General features: G+C 57.1%; 1 protein-coding gene across 6 annotated transcripts in view; it reads left to right on the forward strand.

Moving 5' to 3' along the window:
* Window positions 1–23,936, forward strand: part of PTK2 (protein tyrosine kinase 2) — a 148,552-nt gene that overhangs the window by 80,185 nt on the left and 44,431 nt on the right. For 5 of the 6 annotated variants that reach the window (XM_053661086.1, XM_037166682.2, XM_053661085.1 and 2 more), the window contains 6 exons: window positions 1,005–1,035; window positions 4,111–4,163; window positions 14,840–14,896; window positions 17,271–17,368; window positions 21,699–21,783; window positions 22,796–22,896. In XM_053661086.1, coding sequence (XP_053517061.1) covers window positions 1,005–1,035; window positions 4,111–4,163; window positions 14,840–14,896; window positions 17,271–17,368; window positions 21,699–21,783; window positions 22,796–22,896 — 425 coding nt within the window. Of the gene's footprint in view, window positions 1–1,004; window positions 1,036–4,110; window positions 4,164–8,209; window positions 8,291–9,225; window positions 9,244–14,839; window positions 14,897–16,203; window positions 16,225–17,270; window positions 17,369–21,698; window positions 21,784–22,795; window positions 22,897–23,936 lie in introns of all 6 variants that reach the window. The other variant, XM_053661087.1, reaches the window with a different exon arrangement.

Genomic DNA, 23,936 nt, shown 5'->3' on the forward strand with positions numbered 1-23,936 from the left:
CACTGAGCCACACCAGCCAGGGCTTCAGTAAATAAATAGTTTTTTTAAATTTCATTCTCATTTACCAAATGTCCTTTACTGGGTTGTTGGCATGCTGTTAGAAACGTGAGCATTTTGATGGTGAGCATCCATAGAGTTGGGGAATGCGGAGAATGGGCCTGTGGTCTGGAGAGTAGAGAATTGATGGCCCCAAGTTCAAGGGCAAATGCAAAGAGAGGAGCTGTGGGCAGACAGCTTGAGTGACAGTCGCCCAGGGTGCTGCCCAGGAGCTGCCTGGGAAGGGATCAGAGACCCCTAGTAGATGGGCACCTGCCTGTCTGTACCCCCGACCCCCGCCCACACACACCCTAAAGAGGGTGGACAGAGCATTGTTTTGGGGGTAAACTGAGGTGCTTATCTTACGCAACACACTGTTGAAAGCGCAATCGTAAGCAGGGAAATAGGTTGATGAATTGGTTCTGGGGGGATTGTTCTGGTAGTGATGTGGCTCAGGGATGGCGTAGGGGACAAGGTCAGGTAGGGTCTGCACCCACTGCTCAGGACAAAAGAGATGGAGCCGGGCCCCAGGCTTCCTGCTGCACAGAGAAGGGGAGAGTCTTCCCAACCAGAGACCAGGCTCTGAGCTTCACCGTCGATGGAGGGAGGCGGCCGTGGGGAGAGGGCTACTCCACCAGGGCCCCTTCCGGTCTCTGCTCTGCAGGCCCACTGGTCCCCGGGCACAGAGGGGCTTCAGGCCTTCGACTGAAAGGCGCCTCCTGGGAAGTCACCTTTCATCGTTGTGCCACCTCCACACTTTGCTCTGATTGGGCAGCACCTTTCACACCTCACTCACCGGCAGCCAGTGTCTGCCTGTTACGGGTCCTAGGAGTACAGCTGGCGCGGAGGGTGGCCGGTGTGCTGACTCCCTCAGCCGGGCCACGCTGAGCTGGGGGAGGGGCCCGCCCCGCACAGCATCCTCCACCAGGGCAAGTGGAGCCTCACCACTCTCTTCTTTCTCTCCCCAGAAGGCGAACGGGCTCTGCCGTCCATACCGAAGTAAGTGCCGCTCCGCGCCTGTTGTCACTCACTTGTGCCAGAAGCTGCGGAAGCCGTGGCCACGTGCGTGGCCCTTTGCCTGAGCAGCCGGGTGCCGCACGCCCGGTAGGGAGCTAGAGCACGTGCTTCCAGAAAGAAATCACGCCACAGGGTTGGGTTCAATCACGAACCCCAAACGGCACTACCCCTTCCGTTTCCGTTCAGCAGGAGCCTGGGGCGCAGGCGTGGGGAGGTGCCGGGGGCGGCTGCTCTCACCTCTCATCCATTGCCCGCTGCACACCGGCCTGAACTTGAGCGCCCTTCTGGCTGCTCTGCAGTGAGACAGTTAGGAATTCTGAAAGTAGTTCGTATTAACTCTTCTACTTGTCCATGTCATTAATTTCACGGCCTGTGGGTTGATCTGTAAAATTTTGAGAGCGATAGTCATGCCAAAAGCACTCATGTAACAACGTGTCTCTCAGCCAGCATGCTGGGAGCTGCGGACCAGAGGACAGATTCAGCATGTGGGTCAGCAGGCGGTTCCCTGTGGGCTGAGGGCTCAGAGGGAGGCTTGGGCAGAGTCCTGGGCAGCTGCGGTGGTGCCCTTCACCTGGGAGGTGCTGGGATGAGGAGGGGAGGGAGACCCAGGCATCGTCTTCCCTCCACCCCCGATGTCGGCATGCCAGTCCCTCACCAGTTCCTCCAGCCGGCTCCTCAGATCCATCAGATCCGTCCACTGCTCCCCTTTCCCATGGTCCCTCCTGACTTTAGCTGCTGTCTGTCTTCTGTCTGGGCTGCACTGGTGGACTCCTGCATAGGGGTCCCCAAGACCGCTCCAGGTTTCATGACTGACTCTCTGAGAAAGGACTCGTGATGTGGTCACACCCACGGCTGTGCTATGTGGCCGGCAAGGGGGAGGCGTCCAGAGGAGGCAGGGAGGCCCCGAGAGCCCTCTCCGCTGCCTCGGGCAGGACCGCCCCTTCCTTGGTGCTGAGTTGTGAGAACCAGTGTGGGGCTGTCCACCCAGGACGCTTATTTCACGGGCCCCGACACAAGCTCTCTCTCTGCCTGTCCCGGGTCAGACTCCCAGAGGGAAGACAGGAGCTCCGTCTGGACCAAGCGGTCTGTGCAGATGGCCTGGGCGCAGCAGTTGTGCCCTCCCCTTACGGGGGGGGGGGGCGGGCGGTGCTGCAAGCCCTCCTCAGACCCAGGGCCCTGGCCCCACCAGGAGCCGCCTCCAGGGTCAGCAGGCTCAGGCCTGCAGGGTCACCTGTCCTCCGCCCTCCTGCCCATTGCTGCCCAGCCGTGCCCTCGCCCTGCCCACCCTCAGATCTGCAGCAAGAGTGGCGCCCCTCACTGAACCCTCCGCACGACCGCTGTGCAGGGGTCAGTGCCAGAGTCCAGGTGCCTGCTGGAGGGCCTGTGTGGTCCTCTTCCTTCTGGCGCCTCTGTCCTTGTGTCACCGCTGCCCGTGCTCTGTCCTTCAGCTGCACTGGACTTTCGGTCCCTGGAGTCCACCGTCCTCTTGCTCCCTTCAGCCCCACCCTCGGCCACCCTGACTGCCCTGTGGGTCTCACCCTACAGCACTTCCTCTGCAAACCTCCCGTGACCATCCTCTGCCCGTCCTGGGAGCATCCCTGTGTGTGTTCCCGTGACATACTCCACTTCACCAGAGTGCTTCTCACACTTTGCCAGTGACCTCTTTGCTTGTCCGCGCCCCCCCCCAGCCCTGCAGAAGGCCAGGCTCGTTGGTGTTCTCCACCTGGAGAACGCCAGGCAGCATCTGGTGCACAGCAGGCACACAGTAGGTGTGTGGGTGAGCAGAGGGCTGGGGGGTGCTGGCTCCCTCATAGCTCTAGGCTGTGTGCTTCAGACACTCCACAGTACTTCTAATAGATACTTATTAACGTCCCTCGTCCAGCCAGGGACTAGCGTGAGGGATGTCGACAACTGTGAGAAGTCTTTAAGGGGTGACTTTGAGGAGTGAGACATACAGGAATCACAGATAGAGACGGGAGTGAAGAGGGCAGTAGGCTAGACGCAGTCACAGGTACTGGAAAACCTGAGTGATTTAATAAAGCAAATTTTACACTGTACAGCGGCAGCCCCGGCCACCGCCACTGACCAGGAGCCTGGGGCGGCCCAGGCAGGTGTGAGGGAGCTGACACCCACGGCAGACAGAGGTGCTGGGGGCGTGGGGCTCTGGGTTTGGGTGCCAGAACGTGGGGGAGGAGGGCGAGGCCTTCGGGCTGGGCACCCAGCATCTTCACAGTGAGTGTGGTTCCCATTCAGAGGTGCGGTGCGACCGTGCGGTACGCGGTTGGTCAGGGACAGCTTTGGTTAAACTTTTATTAAAAGGTAATTTCGATGGAGAATTCAGTTAAAGGAACCCAATTCTATGGCTTTATGCTCTAATCATAAAGGTTTTACAGTTGCATGTGAACTATTTCTACTTCTCAAAAATGATACAGTGTCTTATGTTTCAGTATTTCCTAGTTTAAATTCTATGTACTAGGAAGAATTTTACTTAGCACTTAGATAGTAAATGCTTACGTGTCTGTTAAAAGTTTTCTTTTATAAAAAGGTAGACATAACTTTGATATCTAAAGACTATAGGACTTCTTTATTCTATGTGTTTTCCAAAAATTTTGAATCGAAACATCCTTTTATAAATGTTGCTAAAACCTTTGGCCAAACTTTTATTTTATGTGTATAAAACTTACAACATGCATGTTGCCGAGCCATCTCACGTGACGAGTGGCCAGATGCGCGCAGCGGCCCGGTGGCAGTGCTGTCTGGTGCCCCGAGTCTGGGCGGCCGTCCTGCAGCAGTGTCCCGGGTCGAGTCCCGGGGTGCACTTCCACTGCAGTGTGGAAAGGCGCTGTCACCAGTCGCTTTCCAGAAGCGGTGCAGCGCTCCCGCAGTCGTCTGTCTGAATCTCCGCTCTTCACGTGAGCGCAGGCTGGCGGTTCTAAGGGTTCGGGTAGTAGAATCCAGTTTTTGAAAAGCTCTGCCCTGTGGAATGTGAGCCCCCACTGGAAATGGAGGTGGCTCGGCCCTGAGCGCGGCGTTCACGCGATGCCCTCTCTGTTGCAGGCTGGCCAACAGCGAGAAGCAGGGCGTGCGGACACACGCGGTCTCCGTGTCAGGTAAGGGTGTGGGGCGGCCGTTGGCCGGCTCCTTGCGACGGCTTTCTCGACAGCTTAGAGAAGGCAGGCGTTCTGAGTGCGCAGCCGCAGACTGTCACAGCGGTCACGGGGTCAGTGCGGCTCAGGGACTGTCGCTGGGGCGCACTGGTGCCGTCCCAGGTCCCTCCCACCCTCACGTGGAGTTCCAGGCTGTCTTTCAGGCCTCACCCTCACGTTAGTGGTCGTAGGTCCTCGGTTAGTGGTCCTTTTGCTTTTGGAATTCCCACTATAATTTATCTTCGCAATTCAGCAGAATTTAACAGAATATACTTTGTTCGTTGTTTTTTGAAGTTCAGGATATGTGGAACATTTTAAATGGCTTTTGTCTTTCACAATTAACATAAAATGATGTTTGAATATTTTTAAAAATATAGTTAAGATTTTGGCATAAGCATTATCTTAACTACTTGTTGGCATGATGAGTGTGGTGTACTTTTCCTGGTGTGTTTTTGAAATATGTGTCTTTTTCCATGAAAAATGTGAAAAGAGGAAGGAGGATAAAAAGGGAAGCATCTTCCATGGACCCAAGTTTGATGTCTGAAAATATATGTAACATACGTATACATACACGGATATACACATGTATTTGTGTGCACACACGTGTGACCTGTTCTTAGGTATGTGTTACATTTCTGAAGTAAGAGATAGCTTCCTCGTAGCCTGGCATCTGATGGTCTGACTTGGAAGAAGCCGAATTCCTGCTAGTTTGGTTCCAGAGTTAATTTTTCCCAAAGTTCAGGTCTGTGCCTTTGCCTGCGTGCTGACTGGGCTCTCTTTGTTTTCCAGCGTACAAATGGTGCGTTGCTCACTCTTATTTTATCACTCACAAACCCTTGCACTCTTCTCAGAAATATTTGTGCTCCTGTTGACACGCTTGGTGAAGACATTCTCGGGAACAGTGGTGCATGTGACAGACGTGTCGAGTCCTGTGGCTTCGGGAGTCTCTGAGCACTGCCTGACAGGGCGGAGCTGGTACTGGTGGATGGTGCCGTGGGCCAGGCGGTCCGCAGGGCGGCCAGTGCACCCTGCTGTCTTTGCAGGGGCTGAGAGGGAAGCCTCCAGGCGGAGGGCACGGCAGAAAGGCCGGGACATGCAGAACTGGCAGCGGCACTGGGACTCGCTTGTCCCCCAGACCGGTCCCCAGGGGCCAGTTACTGCACATCGCTCCGGACATCTTCCAGGTGGTTGCAGGCCAGGGTGTGGAGGCTCTCGGTGGACCCAGCTGTTGGCGGGCCCCGGCTGGGATGTAACGCACCGTCCTTGTGTGCAGGAGACAAGGCAGCAGGCCCACGCGCATCTCACTGCAGGGAAAGGTGTCCTTCGCTCTTCCTCCGTGAGACGGGCACGGCCGATGCTGAACACATGGGGGTTACCTTGGAGACTGAGGGAGCTTCTCGATAAAGAGGAGTAAGGCGGACAGCTTTATAAAAACGGGTAACAGAGCAGTGTGCTCCCCTGAGCACGTTATTCCAAGGCCAGGACTAGGGTCTGTGAGCCCAGTTAGTAAGTGTTGCTTCGGGAAACTGGTGCTTGCTGCAGAGCTCGGGGAGAACTGGGCACTGAGAGGCCAGCGTGTGTGACACGGGGCATGTTGGCACGGTCACAGGAGGGCTGTGGCTCGGGTCAGGACACCGCTTGAGTAAACTCGAATGGTCCTTTGAAACTTAGTTACTAAGCTGTGAGCAGCTAAGTGTCATCTCGTAAGCACAGAAACAAACACTGCTCACGTCAGAAGGCCCCACTGTTTGTCTTCTTCAGAGACAGGTTTTAAAGGCAGGCTGGAGACTTTTAAGACACAGACTCTGGACTTCGGATGCAGGTTCCTCCGCCCTGGTCCGCAGCTGCGGCCGCACAACAGCCACGGGGTTCAGTGAGGTCAGCTTTCAGGAGCTAAGGCAAAAACCACAGCTGATGTTTCTACAAGCAGGAAACCGTGTGAACATGTGCATATTGTTATGCTTTGGAATGTTTAATTTTTTAAGCTTTTTTTCCCCATGGGAAATTTCAGACATACTCAGAGGCAGAGAGGTTAGAATTGTAGGATGATCCCCCCAGTGCTCCTTGCCCAGATTCAGGTGCTAAAAACTGTGGCCAGTATGTCTCTTCTCTGCCTGCACCCACTTACGGAGTCCCCAGTGGGTGTGTAAAGCATCCAAGGCATATTTCATCTATAGAGGTTTCTAGAACACAGACTCTCTCGCACGGGCTCTGGCCCCGGCATCAGACCAGCGGCAGTGCTGGAGCCTGGCTGGCAGCCCTCCTGTCCTCCCGGCCCTGCCCACTAGGCCTCCTTTTTTTGTTTCCTGATTGCACATTTCCTGTTGAAGGAATGATGTCCCGCTGGTCTGCCCCAGCTCCGGGTCTGGCGGGCGCTGGCCCTGTGATGTCCAGTGGGATGCGTGCCTCTCGGGACCCTCCCTCCTGCGTCTCCTCTGAGCTGGGGTCAGGCCCACAGGAAGAGCAGGCCAGCCGGGCCCAGTGGCTCTCTCTGCAAGACAGCACCCTAAGTGCTGACGGGCCTGCCCCTGCCGGTCACTCCCTGTGACCCTCAGGCCAAGCAGTGGGTGTGGTGGTCTGCGGCCTCCATCTCCCTGGGCCTGCAGCCTGGGCCTGCAGCCTGGGCCGTGCGGTTCCTGTGGCGGTTGTTCAGCTGCGGCCCTTCCAAAGAAAGCGGCCCTCCTCAGCTGCTCACTGCCCTGAGGGGGCCCTGCTGGAAGAGGGCCTTGTGCTCTCTCCGTCCCTCACCGGTCTCTGAAACGGCGGTTGCCTTCCTCCCCAGATGATGTCGTTCTGTGGGGTTTTCGCTTTTGAGCCTCCTTAGGAATTCATGGATTTTTAGCACTGTTGAGGGCGGGGGATTCCCAGGAGCACCCCAGGTTGGATGATTTGCCAGAAGGAGTGTTGACGGAGAACTCGGGGCTCAGACCAAGTTGACCATCTGCAGCACTAAGCCCTAACATCTGAGGGAGGGACCAGACCGAGGGGCCTGGCCCCAGAGACCGTGCCTCCTGGCGTGAGTGACTGAGATCACAGGACGAGCGCCAGCCCACTAGGGACAACGCACTTGGGCCCACCCCTCGTGCCCTGATGCTGCCACAGACAGTCCCCTCCTCGTTTCTGCCGGTGTGTGGACGATGTCCCTGGGCCCGCACCCCACATCCCTGTTGTTCTCGATGGGTCCCCGTGGGTCTGCAGTTCAACCTTCACGCCCCCTGTGTCTCTCACGTCACGTGTCTCACTTCGCTGTGCCATGTCACTGGTGCCTGCCACATTTGGTTGTTTCCCGTCTGTGGGTCTCGCTGTGCTCCGAGCCCCTGGAGGGCCCAGGCGTGTCTCGTTGGCCCGGGCACTCGCCGTGGAGATGGTTGACTGGCAGGTGAGCTCTGGGTGTGCAAATGAGGGAGCAGGGGCAAAGCGACACCGTGGACACTGGGCTTTGTGGCCCGTGCACTCAGACGGCCGTGTGAGCAGTCAGTGCCCTGTGTAGAGTGACCCGCCCACGGTGCGTACCCACGGTCTGCAGGGCCGTCTCCGCTGGCGGCTCGGGGAGGCGGCTCCTGATGTTCACTCTCGAAGCAGCCGTCGCCATGGCAGCCGTCGCCATGGCCGTCCTCTGCAGTGGGTTCCTGCGGCCGAAGGTTAATGGCCGTGAGAATCTGGAGTTATTACTGGTGGTTATTTTGTTTTGTCTTGTTTCATTTTGTTTGTTTCATTGTTTGTAAAGCCATCTGTCCCCTCGCTTGGCTAGCTCCGCAGAGCTGCGAGACTCTGCTTAGGCCTTGCTGAAGTTTCTGTGTCTAATGCTAATCTTTGCTAAAAGAGGAAGTCACACTTTAAAATACTAATGGTTTTTAAAACCCAAGTCAATCGTAGTAAGAAATTATGTGTTAATAGTCAAAGTATTGTAATTTTGTGTTTTAATAGCTATGCCTTAAAATGTACTTTACGTTTCCTTTGTATTGAAATAATGTTTCTGTTTTTCTCTTTCCTCCCGCCTCTTTATAAAGGAGTCGGTCACTGCCAGCATAAGGTTAAGAAAGCTAGACGCTTTCTCCCTTTGGTCTTCTGTTCCCACGAACCTGCTACGGGTACTGCACTCACATTGGCGCAGGGTCTGACTAACGCAGCGCCCGGGCCCTGGGTCTGACCCAATGCTTGTAGACGGCCCTGGGCAGAGAGCACACCCGCACGGGCACCCGTGTCTGTGCTGCCTGCACCAGCGGCACCCTGGGGGCGAGGGTCCGTGCGAGGGTCTTTGGGCTGCTCCGTTGACAGAAGGGTCTTCGTTTGCCTGCTGGCTGACGTGCACTTGCATGGCAGGGCGAGAAGGGGCTTCTGGTTCCATCCTCGGGGTCAGTGGTGTGGCGCAGGGCCGGCGGGCGCCCGCGTCTGCACTGCGGGTTTTCTGATGGAGCGTGCCGCCAGACGAAAGGGCGTCGCCGGGAGCAGCCGCTCAGGGGCAGCCTGGCCCCTTGGAGCGATTTCCAGGAAAGCAGATTTGCAGTAACGGACCTGGAATTTCTCCAAGCCCCGTATGAGTGTGAACGGAAACTCGACTTGTGAACGCAGCTTCGAGTGCCGGCCTCCTCACCGAGGAGCCCGCCGGGCCGGGCCCCGCTCAGCAGTCAGTGGTCACACTGGTGCCTGCATGTTCTCGTTTCTGTCTGGAAGGGGCCAAATGCCCTCGGAGGGGTGGAAGCCATTTAACACTGAATTGTGAGAGGCAGAGCGGTGCACTTTGTTGAGTGTGGTGGGAACCGACAGATTCTCTGGCACTTCTGTGTGACTTTGTGTAGTACGTGTGCTGGCAGCTTAGCACGAGGTGCGCGCGCGCCGTCAGCCGGGGAGACACACTTACTGCCCGTCTGTCGTCTCTGGGAGTGGACCTGGGGGGTAGTTTTTTTGTTTTCCTTACACTTTGATTTACTTGTCATTTTAATAGTGTTTTCCCTCTCTCCCCGCCTTCCCTCCCCCTCCCCCTGCCTCTCCTCCCCCTTTCTTTGCATGCCACCCGGATCTGCAGATGAAATTAGTGGGGACGGTAATATTCATTTTCACATTCCTGTTACTAATGTGCGATAGTTACTGATTGATGTAAATGTCGTTCAGCCCTGGGTGAAAGGCAGAGCGTGGTCCTGGTGCCACAGAACCATGTGGGAAATGACGGCCTGGACACGTGGTCTCGTGGAAGCTGTTTGGGGCTCAGACATGGGAGGGGTGACTGGGTCTCTTCCTCGTGGCTCCGTGGTGCTGGGAAGTGCCACACAGGTGTGGACTTTCTGGGTTTCATTGCTCAAACCAGAGCTGCGAGAGAGCAACAGCTTGGTCCCGGGAGTGGGAGCAGTGACCAAGGGTGACCGGGGCCCTTGCCCCCAGCACATGTCTGGGAGAGTCTGGCTTGGGGGGAGGCCCTGGGGGAAGTGGCTCTTGAGAGTCACTCAGACCAAGGAACCGGGAGTGTCAGCTCTGGAGGGCATGGTGGTTTCCAGCCCTTGAGGACAGCACTCAACAACCTGGAAATGGAGAAGCCGCAGTGAGCGCCTCGTGTCCCTCGCCGGCTTTGGGCACAGCCTACCGGCGGCGTGGTCCTCTTTTCTACCGAAGGAGTTGGAGCTCGTGAACTGAGACTGAGGGGGTGCGCCCTCCCTCCTGCTGCAGTGGGAGACGGCTCGTTGGCAATGGGGTGGGGGCTGGGGCGTGACAAACCTAGCACCTGCTGTGAAAGTTCTTCCCTCTGCGGCTTCGGAAAGTGTGTCGCCTCCACGGGACACACGGCCTGAGAGCTAGGCTCACTTCCCATGGACTGACTCCTCTCGAGGACCGCACCGGCTGCTCCTGTTCACGGCCAGTTCCTCGTGCGCAGAGATTCACCGTGTTGCGAGTAGTGTCCTCGGCCGCCAGGGGACGAGCGGCCAGCCGGGCCTTAGGCTGCCCACCTTTCCCTCTGCCTGTCCTGTCATCAGCAGACACAGGGTGGCCTGGAGCGAGTGCTTGTCCCCTGTGGCTTCCCCTGTGCAGATCTCCCCGGTCACCGGGAGGGTTCCAGTGAAAGTGCCACCCACCGTGTGGAGGGGTGCTTCCCCGTACTCGCCCCACGTCTGACCCCCACCCCGCCCACCCCGCATCCCATGGACAGCCACACCAGGCCCCCAGCCTTCGCCCCCTTAGTCCCGGTCGGGGACCTGTGGGCCAGGCACAGCCCACGGCTCTTCTTACATTGCCCCTTGAGCGAAGAGTGATTCTTAGGTTTTTCTAACCATTAGAGGGAGAGACGGAAGTAGAATAGTACTTGTCATCAAAACTACACGAATGTCGATTGTCAGTGACCCCAAGTCCAGTTTCATTGGAGCACGGCCACCCCTCTGGCCACTCCCTGGCCATGGTTCTTCCCCACCGTGTGTGTGTGTGTGTGTGTGTGTGTGTGTGTGTGTGTGTGCTCGCGCGCGCCTGCGCACCGTGGAGGTGAGCGTGTGGGCGGAGACTGAGTGAGTGGCTCCGGCTCTGGCTCCGGCACTCACTGTCCACCTTTGCAGGCGCTCACTGCCCCGGGCCTGGGCCGTGGAGCTGGCAGACGGGGGTGGGGCACTTCTGGGCCCCAAGACGGCCCGGGCGCTGTGGAGCCGGTCTGCGCCCCTGAACAGCCCACATGGTGCGGTCACTGCAGGTGTCGCCACGTGGCGCTGAGGACTCAGCCACACTTCCTGAGGGCAGCAAGGAGGCCCATTGGGAAGCAGGTCATCAGAATTGCGGGTGTCCAAGCCAACACAAGTGCCACCAGGGGTAAAGGCCACCGTTCCTGCCAGGCAAACAGAGGGGCATGGTGACAGAATCGCCTCTCCCGTGGGAGGAGCGGCAGGCCGCCGCACCGGGGGGGGGGGGGGCCCAGGGCGTCAGTCTCGTTCTGTGGGTCGCTGTGGGGAGTGCTGGCCTCCCCGCGGCTCCCCCGCTCTGCTTCAGAAGGAGACCCGAGTGCTCTCTCTGAGGGTCGCCCAGCTCTCGGCTTCTGTCCTTTTCACACGTCTTTGTGTCACTTTCCCTTTACCACGTGTGCTGGTACCGGGCCTTTCAGGTTCTAAGGTTGTTGGGTTTCGGAAGCCTCCTGGCCAGCTCACGGCCCATGGGCCCCAGCGCGCCTCCCTGTGAGCCACCCCGAGTGGCGCTGTGCCCGTGAGCGGGAGGTGCTGGACATCCCCGAGGACAGTCCCGTCTTGGAAGTGGCAGTGCCCTCAGCAGGGAAATGTCCCGGCGGCTGTGCGTCAGCGTGCCGCTCTGTTTCCAGCCTGCTGCTGACCCTCTTGGGGACCCAAGACACTTCCATGTCCTCGGTGCCTCGGTGGCCTGCCTGTGACAGGGTAATGAGAGCAGCCTTTCTGAGGATCAGAGGACAGTGTCTGTCACCATGTGTCTCCATGGTGGCATCTGGAAGCTCTCAGGCATGTCATGGCTGTCACCAGGGGGTCTTGCACACATGCCCCTCGTTTGGGTCTGTCATCTGGCCCCTGCTTGGGAGGCCAGGCAGTCTCAGGCAGGGCTGCTGTGTCTCAGGGCCCCGAGCCTTCAAACTTGGCTCTCTGGTCAGAGCCACACAGCCAGGAAGGACGCCAGCAGTGGGAGCAGGTCAGTGTCACAAAGGCCGCGCAAAGACACCCGCGAAAAAGGTGATGGTCAGGTCCAAGTCACCATGTACCTGCAGCAGCTGGGACGCCCACGGAGGACCTCAGCACAGCCCGCACAGCGCAGACATCACAGGACAGTTCCTGGAGAGCCTGGCCCGCCCCTGGGGTCATGGAGCTCATACACAGGCAGCCTGGAGGCCAAGCTGGCTCTTCCCAGTCACTGCAGATGGGTCCGGTGGTGCCCAGGCCTGTGTGCGGCCTGACAGCGAGTAGCTGTTAGGAGTCCCGCTCCTTTGGTGCTGGTGTCCCCACGGAGGGATTTATGTAAAGAGGCGGCCGCGCCCCTGGCTGCGGTGCCCTCCAGGAGCTGAGGCGGCCGAGCCTGGACACGTTCAGCAGGGCCGCTCTCACCTCAGCCTCTCTGGCCATCCTGGAGCAGCCCTCGGGGCGGGTTTCTCTCGGTAGGTACCTCTGAGGGTGCAACCGAGGCAGAGACAGATGAAGGTCGGGCTGGGGACCCCAGCTGTGTGGTGTGTGCCTTGTCCCCCCAGTGGTGCCGCGCTGCCCGGCACCCTCCACGTGGCCCCACGCAGGCTGCCTGGCTCTTCTGTCCCAGGTTCAGGGTCACACACGACAATACATCGGTTCTTGATGTTGTGCAGGCATTTCCCGAGTGTCTTCTCTGTGCAGGGCGCTGTTTAGGGGCTGAGAACTTAGGGTCAGCAAGACGTGAGGCTCCACTTCCCCGGGGAACTTTGTTCTGGAGGGGCCAGCTGTTGACAAGGAGCAAAGGACAGTGAGGTGGTTGGTAGTCATGGGCACCGAGGAGATGAAGTAGGCGGCGTGGTGAAGGGTGACGGGGTGGGCGGAAGAGGGGCCTGGCCCAGGGCAGGCTCTGCTCCCAGCCAGCGTGAGCAGGGGCCTGCAGAGCTCTCAGGTGCAGGAGCACGCTTCTCCTGTCGGGCTCAGGTGGACGTCTGTGCCCCCAGGGTGGTTGGGAGGGGGGTGGCTGAGCGTAGGACTGAGCTGTGACCTCTTCACGCAGCGCAGGGCTGAGCGCAGAGGCTGTCTCCAAAAGAGGCTCGGGCAGCGGCAGCTGGGTGTGGGCAGCAGAGGCGGGCGTCTGAGCAGCTCTCAGGCCAGCGAGTTGCCCCTCGGGTCAGCCGGGGCCTTTTTCTGGGGGAAGGCCCGTACTCTGGGGCAGAGCAGGCAGGAAGGGCAGCTGGGCCGCAGCAGCCTTCTGCCAGGAGTGGCCTGGAGCCGGGCCTGCGGAGTGCCAGGGTAAGAGGAGGGACTGGCAGGTGGGCCTCTGCTCTCTAGGAGCCTTGTGCTGCCTCTCCCTCATCTTAGCCCTGAGAGTGGGTTTCCCGCACCATGTCCTGAGTGGCTGGCTCCCTTCTGTCCCGCATCCGTCTCATGGGGTCTCGCATTCAGCCTTCTCGTGCAAAAGCAAGTGTGCAGGCCTGGCCCACGGCAGTTTGCTGGTCCGAGTGCTCACTGAGCACAGGCAAGAGGGAGGAGCAGAGGAGAGGAAGGATGTGAGGTTTGGGTACATTAATTTTTTCTTCAGTCCCATCTGTAGTGTTAGGATTGGGGTTGGACGTGTAAGAATAATACGGATTATCTACCCGTATACAGGACTTCCGAATAGCTTATATTTGCTGAATGGCCTAAAGAGAATTGGTTTATCAGCTGTGCATTCTGCTGGTTAAACTTTTCTTGTTTTACTTTAATAACTTGTAATGATGGGTGCAAAGCAAGACACGCACTCTCCTGGAACTCTCAGGTTTGTGCTCGGCCGTTACCATAGCCTCATCTGCACCAAACATCCGGGGTGACTGACCCCCTGCTGGGGTGCCCAGCCCCACGGTGTTGCTGGGCCACACGGAAGAAGACGGCTTGCCTTGGGCCACACATCAAATGCACTGAGACATGTAATCACAAAAAATCTCACACTTTAAGTAAATTTACAGTTCCGTGTTGAGCCCCAGGTTGGACACCCCTGCCCTAGAGAGTGTAAACTGTATAGGGTCTTGATTTTCTTTGGTTCCTATAATTTTAATATCTCAACAAAGTAATAATAGCATCGCAAAAGAAAGAACTTTCAGCTTGTGTCTGTGGGGTTTCTGGCGACGGCAGGTCGAATCTGCAAACTAGAGCTCCTTCAGGCAGCCCTTCCGGAAGGACCGCCCCTTCTTCTCCTGGCCCAGCGGCAGCTGGAACCCTCACATGTGAAGCAGCCAGAGGCTCTTCTCTTTCCAGAGCCTCCAGCGTGACTGCTACCAGCGTGCACTGGTTTTCTTCGTGTGGTCCCCCCTGTAACTGGGGGTGGGCTTTCAAGTCTCTGTGTCCTGGGAAGGAGTCTGTGGGGCTCCAGGGCCCCTGGTGCACATCTCAGAAGAGCTGGTCTCTGAGCTCTGTCTGCTGTCACTGCATCCTTTCCAGCGGGGCTGGTGCCCTTCAGTGTTGGTGTGTGCCCTTCAGACGTCTGGGAGAGGAGGCGTTAGAGGTAAAGCTTGGGGTGGCCTTCAGCCTGAGAAGGTGGCTCAGTGAGCCCAGTCAGTCTCCCCGGAAATCGGCTGTCATTTCTGTTTCCCCCAAGGAAAGCGTTCGGACGGCGCTGCAGAGTCCACGAGCAGCATCAGGTGCTGTGCGCGCGCCCCGGCCGGGGCGCAGACGCGGGAGACAGCAGTGTGGTTTTCACTTTGTCAGCTGCGGCTGCGGGGCCGTGGGCAGGACAGGGCGGGTGGGGGTCACGGGCACTGTAGAGTCATGCCTTTCTGTCTTTTACAAGGGCTCCCTGTCTCAGCTCTGACTGCAGCTGAGACACAGCCCTGTGTCTTTAACACAGGGGGCCATGATGTCACTTTTAGCTCCGTGAGCAACTCATGTGAGCAAAAACCGAGGAACAGGACAGCATGGTAGGGGATTTAGGCAGGCCGCTTTGCCTTTTCAAGTTGTATTACTGGCCGGGAGGTCAAATGTTTAACCTCTTCAACACACCTGCTCCCTCTCCTGCAGAGACGGACGACTACGCGGAGATCGTGGACGAGGATGAGGCGTACACCATGCCCTCCAGTGAGTACGCGCAGGCTGCTCTGGCTCGAGCCTGGCTGCGGGGACCTGTGAGCAGTTTGCGTTGAGAGCTTCAGACGCTCGTCCTTGTAGAGCTGTCCTTGAAACCTCACGGAGTGCTTAACACGTACTCATCCCACCTTTCAGAATTCTGCATTTTGTGTGCCCCAAACCGCACCTGTCTGCCCGTCAGTTTAGTTGCGGGCCCTTTCTCATCTTGCTTTCTGGTTCTGTGATAGTGTAACCTTTACTGATCTATTTCCTCTTTGTGGAAAACGAGTGTTATATAAAGTTAAATACGTGCTCATCTTTATTTATTCTTTGCATGTGTATACTGGTGTGCTTCCTCTTTGAAAGGTTCTTCTCTATTGCCTTTGACTCACCAATTATAAAGAGCTTCCCTAATCCAGCAGAGCAGCCGGCGGGTGGGAGGCGTGGGCGCTGACCTTCCTACTGACCTTCCTGCCCTGGAGAGGTCGGTGCCCTGCATCTCTCTGCTGCTTGTTGACAGAGGAGAAGCGGGAGGCCCAGGACCTTCCGTTGCCGTGTGTGGTCCCAGATCTTGAATTGGAGAGGCCCTTGAAATGTCATTCACTTTTAAACAACTGCAGACCTACCCCTTAAAGAGGCCCCATTGTGACCCCACCTTGTAGCCTCAGCAGCCCTAGTAATCTGGCAGTTGAAGTCCTGCCTCCCGCAGAGGGACGTGTGTGATGCAAGTGTCTGGGGCGCTCCTCTGCTGTGTGGAGATCTTGAGAGGGGCCTGCATTTAGGTGTGCTGTGTACCTGGAGGAGCTGTTAGAAAGTGGAGGGAAACCGCCCGCCTGCCGAGTTGGGCACTGCACGGCCCCGCCCCTCCAGAGCTCCTGCCTTATCAGAGGGGACTCCAGACGGAGGCCCGAGCCCCAGCTTCCGTGTGTAGTCTGACTTGCAGTGGCAGTTTGGGGAGAGGCTCTGTTTTGGTTCGCCTTTGAGTCCTTTGTACCTGCAGAAAAGCCCGACTTTCAGTTGTGTGTTCATGGTTCAGAGCTGGGCAGCACTGCCCACTCTCCCCGGACCCACAGAGACGAGCCCCCAGGGAGGCCTGTGGCAGCGGGAGAGCTCTGTCCCCAATACAGAGCTGGCGGGCCACAGGCAGCGTGGCCTGTGCTTGTGTCTCGTCCTCTCTCAGTCCTCACGTACCGGCCAGAACGTTTGACAGAGCGCATGTTATTGAAATGTACTCTTCAAGTTTATTGTTGCTAACCTAACTGCTATTAGTTATTCTAAGCAAAGTCTTCGATGTTTTTTCTCTTTTAATTGCAACACAGAAAGCTATGGAATAGACGAAGGTAACAGGACTCCTTTGAAATAACTGCATTTGCTTGCAATTGCAACCTGTGGAATGATACGGGGTGTTTCGGTTTTCAGTTAATTTTATTTTAAAACTATTTTCATCGGTTTATTCATGCTGTTAAATCAGTGGAACTACTAGCTAAAATGATTTTAAAGAGGGAAACAGCTATCTAAAATCTGGGTTGAATCGTCTGCATGACTTATAATTTGATAAACCGGGGTGAGCGTTTGCAATTCCTTGGCTGCTGCCGTAGCCCATTGGTGATGACACCACCAGCGTGCGCAGTGAGGGCTGTAAGGGCCCAAACCCGGGAGCGCGTTGACTGGAACTGACCCCCTAGGTCCCTAGGGGGCATTTCTCTCCGTGTGCCTTAACAGCCTATAAATCCTTGGTCTGTGGACGCCGACAATCTAGTACATTGACTTCAGGCACACGCTCTAAAAATATACAATGCTCATAATTCATGTGATGCGTACAACCTGATTCCAAATTGTCTGGTTTTGAAATTAATTTTTAGAAGCTACCTCTTTAAACTCTTTTAGCTCAATGAATAATATCAACATAGGGTTAAAATAAAGTGGAACACCCTTAAACTTTTAAAACGTACAGTTACTCATGTCCCCATTTTTTGTCTCCATATTTATAAACTTTAGTTGTTTGTAAAATAACTGCTTTAAATAACTTTTTAAGCCTTTATATATTAATACCTTAACTAATATCACTTATTAATTAAGCATAAAACTTAGTACTTAGGGAAATTATTTAGACAAGTATCACATATCGAAATATAAACCAAATCAGCCCATGAAGCGTTTAAGACTGACCCATAACAGAACTCAGGTCTGGGCACCCACTGTAGGGGAAGTGCCCTGTGAAGCGCTGTCTGAGAAGGTTCCACTGCACTTAAGGCGTTCCGTGGACAGCTGTGCCACTGATGGAGTTTCCACTAGTGGGGGTTTGTTAGCGGGTGCAATGTGCCACGTGTCCCGTCGACACCTGGGGTGGTGCCGGGTTCCCTGACGTGTGGACCCTGTCTTGCAGCCAGGGACTATGAGATCCAGAGGGAGCGAATCGAGCTCGGGCGCTGCATCGGGGAAGGCCAGTTCGGAGATGTGCATCAAGGCGTGTACGTGGGCCCGGTAAGTCCCCGGTCAGTGCCGTTGGCTGTCAGCGGCCAGGGTGCCTCTGGCTTCTCTTGGTCAAGTCCTTCATCCTCCAAGGGATCTGCAGAAGGCGCTTTTAAGCTCCTCCCGTGATACATTCCAAAATGAAGAGACGGCAGAGTTGCTCCTGGAGGGCAGGTCTGCCTCGTCCCGGAGACAGACCCCACTGGGGACCGTCCCGCTGGGTGGCGCTGCCTGATGGGCGGCCGGGGTGGGCAGCAGGCAGCCACTGTTGCACCAGCCTGCGTCTACAAGAAAAGGGTATCAGTTGCCCCCAGTCGCCTTCCAGAAGCAACAAGTGCACTTCACAGGGACTTGCTGAGGACAGCTGTGCTGACGCGACTGGCATGTCACCACATGACTGCCACGCATGCGGCTCAGTGGGCTCAGTGGATGGCGGCAGCCCATCCTAGCGCAGTACGCACCCCTGGGGGACCCTGGCCCTCGGCGACCACTCCTCTGCTTCCTGCTCCTGGGAACTGGCCTGCTCTGGACAGCCCCCACAGGTGGGGTCACAGCAGGTGTGGCCTGTGGCGGCTGTCTCTTTTGGGAGTGCGGGCTCCGCCCATGTGGTGTCGAGCAGCGGAGCTCCTCTGCTCTTTGTCTGCAAGTGACAGCCTGCGCGTGGGCGCACCTGTCGGCGGTCCTGCGGTCACCGCTACTTGGGCGCTGTCACAGACCATGCTGCTGTGGGCATCCACACGCGGTTTCCGGTCCGCAGTCTCCAGCTCCCTGGGGCTCAGGTCCAGGAGCAGGCTGGCCGGTCCTGCTCGTGGCCGTGAGGGCTTCTGCTGGGCCGCTGCAGCACTGGCTTCCTGGGCTGCAGCAGTGTCCTGTGCACCAAACGTTTGCAGGTTCCGTCCCCGGCCAGGGCACGCCCCTGGGTTGTGGGTTCAGTGGTTGGGTCAGTGGCTTTTAAACGACATTTAAAAGTCATAGCACACACTTGCCCCAGAGACCTGGGACGGAGGAGGTGACTCACGCAGCAGTGGCAGCACAGGCGGGAGCCTTTTGGCGGTGCCCTGCTGTGGGGACTGCAGGGTGCTTCCTGGAACGGCCACTGTCCATTTGCCATATCCATGCCCTGTGCTTCAGGGGTGGCTGGTCACTCCTCTCATAGCCAAGGAGCTGCAAAGGGTTTTGCTCGGGGGCAACAGATAGTTGCCACCCTGTCGCTAAACAAGTTAGAGGTTTCGTTTTAAAGTTCAGTTTTAAAAGCCTATACTCTTACATTTTTAGCTGTTTACTCTTTCCAGTTGTTTTTTGCTGCATCGCTCATCTTCCTGATTCTCTTGGCTGTACCCCCAGAGGCAGAATGTGGTAGAAAGAACCCAGGCCTGGCTTCACCTGACTTAGGGACACAGGGACAGCGCTCCGCCCAGGAGCCTGGCAGAAAGGTTGTGGAACGTGATGGCGGAGCGGAGACCTGGAGTGAGGAGGGAGCAAAAGAGCTCCCCTTGGGGACAAGTGTGGGACAGGAAGCCTCAGGGAGGCAGTGGGCTGGCAAGGAGCGGAGGCCTGTGGGCCCTGGGGTCAGGACTCAGTTCCCTCCGCATCAGTGAGGGCGGGCTGCAGGGCATCAGCCAGCGCGCCTTCTGCCTTTGTTGGGCGTCAGATGTCTGTCACTTGGCTGTCCGCTGAGGGCACTCCCACGCTCTTCCACCATCTGGACCCTGGCCTTGAAAATCGGGCTCTTAAGTGTGTTTCCGTACAACCCACCCTGACTGGGCCTCTCTGGACGTGTTGTTGGCGCCTTTCAAAGCCTGCCGGCTGCTGCAGTGCGTGCCCGAGCTTGGTCTTCACCTGGGCAGGGTAGACGCCAGAGCGGCGTGTCCCTTCCTTTTTTAACAGCTTTTGTTTGTTTATCTGTAGGGGGAGGGTAAAGGAGGGGGAGCGAGAGGGAGAGCAACCGCGATCGGCCGCCTCTCGTACACACGCCGACTGGGAATCAAACCAGTGACCTTTTGTTCTGTGGGACGACACTCAACCCACCGAGTCACGCTTGCCAGAGTCCTAGTGGCATCGAAACTTCTGTCTCCTGCAACATGTCACCTGCATTTTAAGGAGGTTTTTCTAAAAACTCTTTCTTGAGAAGCCACACAGACACGGTTGCCTCTCTGCAGGTTTTTAGGGGCAGCCCCTTCAAGCCAACCTCTCCAGTGTGCGGGCCCTGGTGGCGGGTGGGCTCTCGTTCTAAGTGTGATGGGAACAGCAGCTGTCGGAGGGCTGAAGCAGAGTCCTGAGAGCCCTGTGGCACCTGGGGTGGTGCCAACGGGGAAGGGGGGCATTGCAGTGAGGTGGGCCGGGCCGATCCTGGGCGCCTGTGCTGGGGAGGCACCCAAGGTATGGCCGGGTGCGCAGGAGATGACGGCAGGGGACAGGCAGGGGCATTTCCAGCTTGTCCCCCTGGAGTGGCCATGCCAGGCTGTGTGCTTGCTGCGGTGGAGACGGGGGGAGAAACAGGTGTTACAGGGGGTGTTCGTCAGTGCTCCCCAGAGAGAGGGTGCCGCCGGGACACTCAAGGCGTCACTGGGGACTGGCTCGCAGGGTTGCGGAGGCTGGCAGTCCCGAGACCCCAGAGAGCTGGCGCTGTTGTCACTTCCAGTCTGAGTCGAGGGTCCGAGGACCAGCGTAGCCTTTGGTGTCATTGGAATCCACAGGCTGGAACGAAGCAGCGTCCCGGCCCAAAGGCAGGCAGACCAGAGGATTGCCCTCTTGTTCCAGGAGGTCAGGGCTTCAGCTGGGTGGACGAGGCCCAGCCCGCTGGGAGGACTTAGGTCCACTCAGTCCGTCCACAGACACGTCGCGTTCATCTAGAAGAATGCTGGCTGCCAGCAGTGCGGCCCGTGCCCCGGGCAAGCTCACACAGGGTGTTTGTCATCATGGCGGGCCATCAGGGGCTTGTGGTCACATCAAGTTTAAAATGCTTCTGCTGCATCCTAGTCAAGACAGGGCAGGGGCAGGCTGGGCGTGCGAGTGCGGGCTGAAAGGAGAGGTGGGGACCAGAGGGGAAGTCTGGAAGTCAGAACGGAGATGGGACTCGAGGCTGTTGGCACTGCAGGAGGTGACCCCGGGATGGAACCCTGGGGCACTGTGACACAGAGGGACAGAGGGAAAACTTGTCCTCCCACGTCCCCTCTGCCATCTAAGGCGGGAGTCTTTGGTGGACAGCTGCCCATAGTTCCATAGCAGGACTTTCCGGAAAACCTTGGCATGTTCTGGTGTCACTTGAGAAACTCACCTGGGCCCCCTTTCAGAGCCCCACCCCTGCGGGGAGCTGAGGTTGCTGTGGAACCAAGCTGTGGGCCCCCCCCCCCCAAGCTGCTTGGCCCCGCTGTACACTGCCCACAGACACCGTGGTGGTGTGTGCCCTGGCACAGAGGGGCCTGCCACTCACCAGCAGGTGACTTTGGGCGGGCCACTTCATCGTCCAGCCTCTGTTGACTCACCTGCAAAGTAGAGCAACGAATCTGCATCGGATTTTGAGTTAAGCTTGAACATTCCTCCACGGGAACTATTCAGATGACCCCGAAGGCTTTCGGGGACAATTCAATGAGTCTGGTGCAAATAAAAGTGTGGCACAGACGCTTCAAAGACGGTCGAGAGTCTGTTGAAAGGGATCCACGCTCTGGAAGGCCTGTGACAAGCAGGACCCCGAGAGTCGAACGTGCACGGGCTGCAGTCGACAAAGATCAGACACAGCCAGTGAGACATAGGAGCTGATCTGGGGGGTCCAAAAACTACCGTGTCGGAGACTTTGACACAGGACCTTGGCACAAAATACGTCGTGGCAAAATGTGTTCCAAGGCTTCCGCACTCAGAGCGGAAGGAACATCGAGCTGCAGTTGCTAATGACTTGATTCAAACCTCTACCAATCAACCAGATGTGGCGCCCTGTGACCTTTGGCTTTTCCCAAAACTGAAATCACCTTTGAAAGAAAAGAGATTTCCGACCATCAATGAGATTCAGGAAAATATGGCAGGGCAGCTGATGGCGACTGGGAGAACTGTGTGAGGTCCCAAGGTGCCTACTTTGAAGGGGACCGAGGTGTCATTGTCCTGTGTACGGTGTTTCTTGTATCTTCTATCTTCTCTGATAGATGTCTCTTTTCTTCATAGTACGTGGCTGGATACCTTCTGGACAGGCCTCGTGTTTTCCGTGTTCCTCCCACCCTGAGGGTTCACAGCTCTGGTTCTGTCTGGCCCGGCGTCCACGGAGCTGCAGAGCAGCAGCCCGGCCTGAGCGTGCCCCTGGGGCTTGCCGGGAGCCTCGGTGGCACGCGTGTGACTCTGTCTCTCCCAACAGGAGAACCCGGCTTTGGCGGTTGCCATTAAAACGTGTAAAAACTGCACTTCTGATAGCGTGAGAGAGAAGTTCCTTCAAGAAGCCTGTAAGTTTCTAGAAATTTCTGTGCAAGTACATTGGACTTTATCTGGGAAATCCAGACTCTCTCTCTGAAGATGAAAAGTACTGTTTTGACTTTCGTGAGACCACTCTATTTATGTGTTTATTGTCCTGCTTTTCAAACTGACATCTGTACTGAGGGGCCCTCTCTGCAGATTTTCCTGGGTGAGACATGATGTCCAGGGTGTGAAGGTAGGGTTATCTCCTGTCCCTTTGTCCTTTGGTGCCTCGTGCCATTAACACCTTGGCCCTGAAGTTGGGCAGCCACAGAAATGGTCCTCCCAGACATGTTGCGGGCCCTGAAATTGGGAGGTAAGTGGGACAGACCGTCCCCTGGTCCTGCTGTGGAGTCCCCGCCTCTGCTCGAGGCTCCCGCCTCCCGCGACGCAGCCGCCTGGGAGGGTCACTCTGCAAACACGGACTCTCAGAGAGGCGGCGGCCTGCTTGTTGGCTGGTGCCCATCCAGCGCCTTCCCGCCCGCCCCTAAGCTGGGGTCCTCCCTTCCTCCTGGCTTGTCCCTTCTCACCTGACGTGGTCGTCTCCCTGGACACGTTGTCTCGGGGCCACGTTCGCTCCTTCCTAAGTGTCCATAGTGCAGTAGTTCACAGTGTGTTGCGCCCCAGTGAGTGCTTCCCTCCCTGCCCCCCAGGCCTAGACTTCACACTCCGTGGGGGACCAGCACCCCATCTGTTTGGCTCACGGAAGGCCCTCGGTGGACATCGGTGTGCAGAGGGACCTCGTGCCCTTTGTCCCATGCACCCCGACCGCCCCGCCTGCCTTCTACTCTCCCTTCTGGGAACGCTGACTGCAGGGCAGCCAGTGCCTTAATGAGTAACTTCATTAGTTGTGTCTGAGCGTGTCTTTCATCCTGCTCCTGTGTCTCTGACCCAAGTACAACCAAGTTCAGTCAGGTGTCTGGGCCCAGAACACACGGGGTGCGCCGTCCTCATTGCTGAAGGCCCTGTCGAGACAGTAAGGCAGGCGCTCTCCTCCCCTAGTGACCATGCGGCAGTTCGACCACCCTCACATCGTGAAGCTGATCGGCGTCATCACGGAGAACCCCGTCTGGATCATCATGGAGCTCTGCACGCTCGGCGAGGTATCGTGTGCGTCTGGCCGTCTTGTGCTGGCTCAGCGTAGTGCTCACTCACTTCACACCGTTGTGTGGTGCCCTTTGTTTAAGGAAGCGGGTGTGTGACATGTCCTGTGGCCTGGGTGCAGAGAGCGCGGGGCAGTGTCTTCCCTGTTAAATCCCCCAAGCGCCCCTAACGCCGCCGCGGGCTGTAGCGCCTTCCCTGACCCACGGTTTTGTCAGGACCAGGGGCAACCGGTGACCCAGTGGGTGGTCCCCGTTCCCTGGTGCTGTTGGCTAAGGAACCGGTGACTCGAGGATGGAAGAAGCAGTGGTGCATTAATGCTGGTTTTGGTCATCATGGACGGTTCCTTAATCTTTCTGAGAACTCACCTTGCAGAGTCTTTTAGACCAAATGACGTCAGTCAGTTTCTTTAAAATGTGAGCGGCTCTCTCTCCCCATTTGACTTTTTCCAGAACAAAGAAACTCTTTAGTCACGGTGCCACCATCAGCTGGAAACTCACTCAGAGTGCCAGTTCCTGTGCCCCACCCCAGGCCTGCTGACTCAGACGCTCGGGCGGCGTGGGCAGTGGGCTGCACCCCGCCCCCACCCTCTCACCCGCAGGCCAGGCTGGGCATAGCCACAGGCAGGTTTTCCACGTGCCCGCACTTGACCTTCTGGAACTGGAACGAGCACCTTCAAATACGTTACACACATCCCCCAGTTTTTAGAGGCAGCCAGACACAGATATGCTTCTGAAGAGTGTTCTTGGACGTGACCGTGACCGGGCTCCCCAGTGCGGTCTGGTCTCCCCTCCGCTTTGCGGCAGCACAACCCCCAACTTCTTGGAGAGGGCCCTTCTCCCGCAGTGTAACCGAGGGTGCTGGTGGGGCCTTCACGGCCCCTGCATTGTCTCTCCGCCACTGCTGGGCCTTTCCAGATAAACGGGGCACTCTCCTGTTCTGGTGCAGTATTTTTCTGCTTTTGCTTTTGAAGACTTTGCTAATTCTTTGGGGTTAAAAAACTATTGCTAAAGGTCCCTTCTTCACAGGTTGCACTTGTAGA

The sequence above is a fragment of the Artibeus jamaicensis genome, unplaced genomic scaffold (genome assembly GCF_021234435.1).
Source record: "Artibeus jamaicensis isolate MK-2021 breed Jamaican fruit bat unplaced genomic scaffold, CSHL_Jam_final scaffold_916, whole genome shotgun sequence".
NCBI lineage: Eukaryota > Metazoa > Chordata > Mammalia > Chiroptera > Phyllostomidae > Artibeus > Artibeus jamaicensis.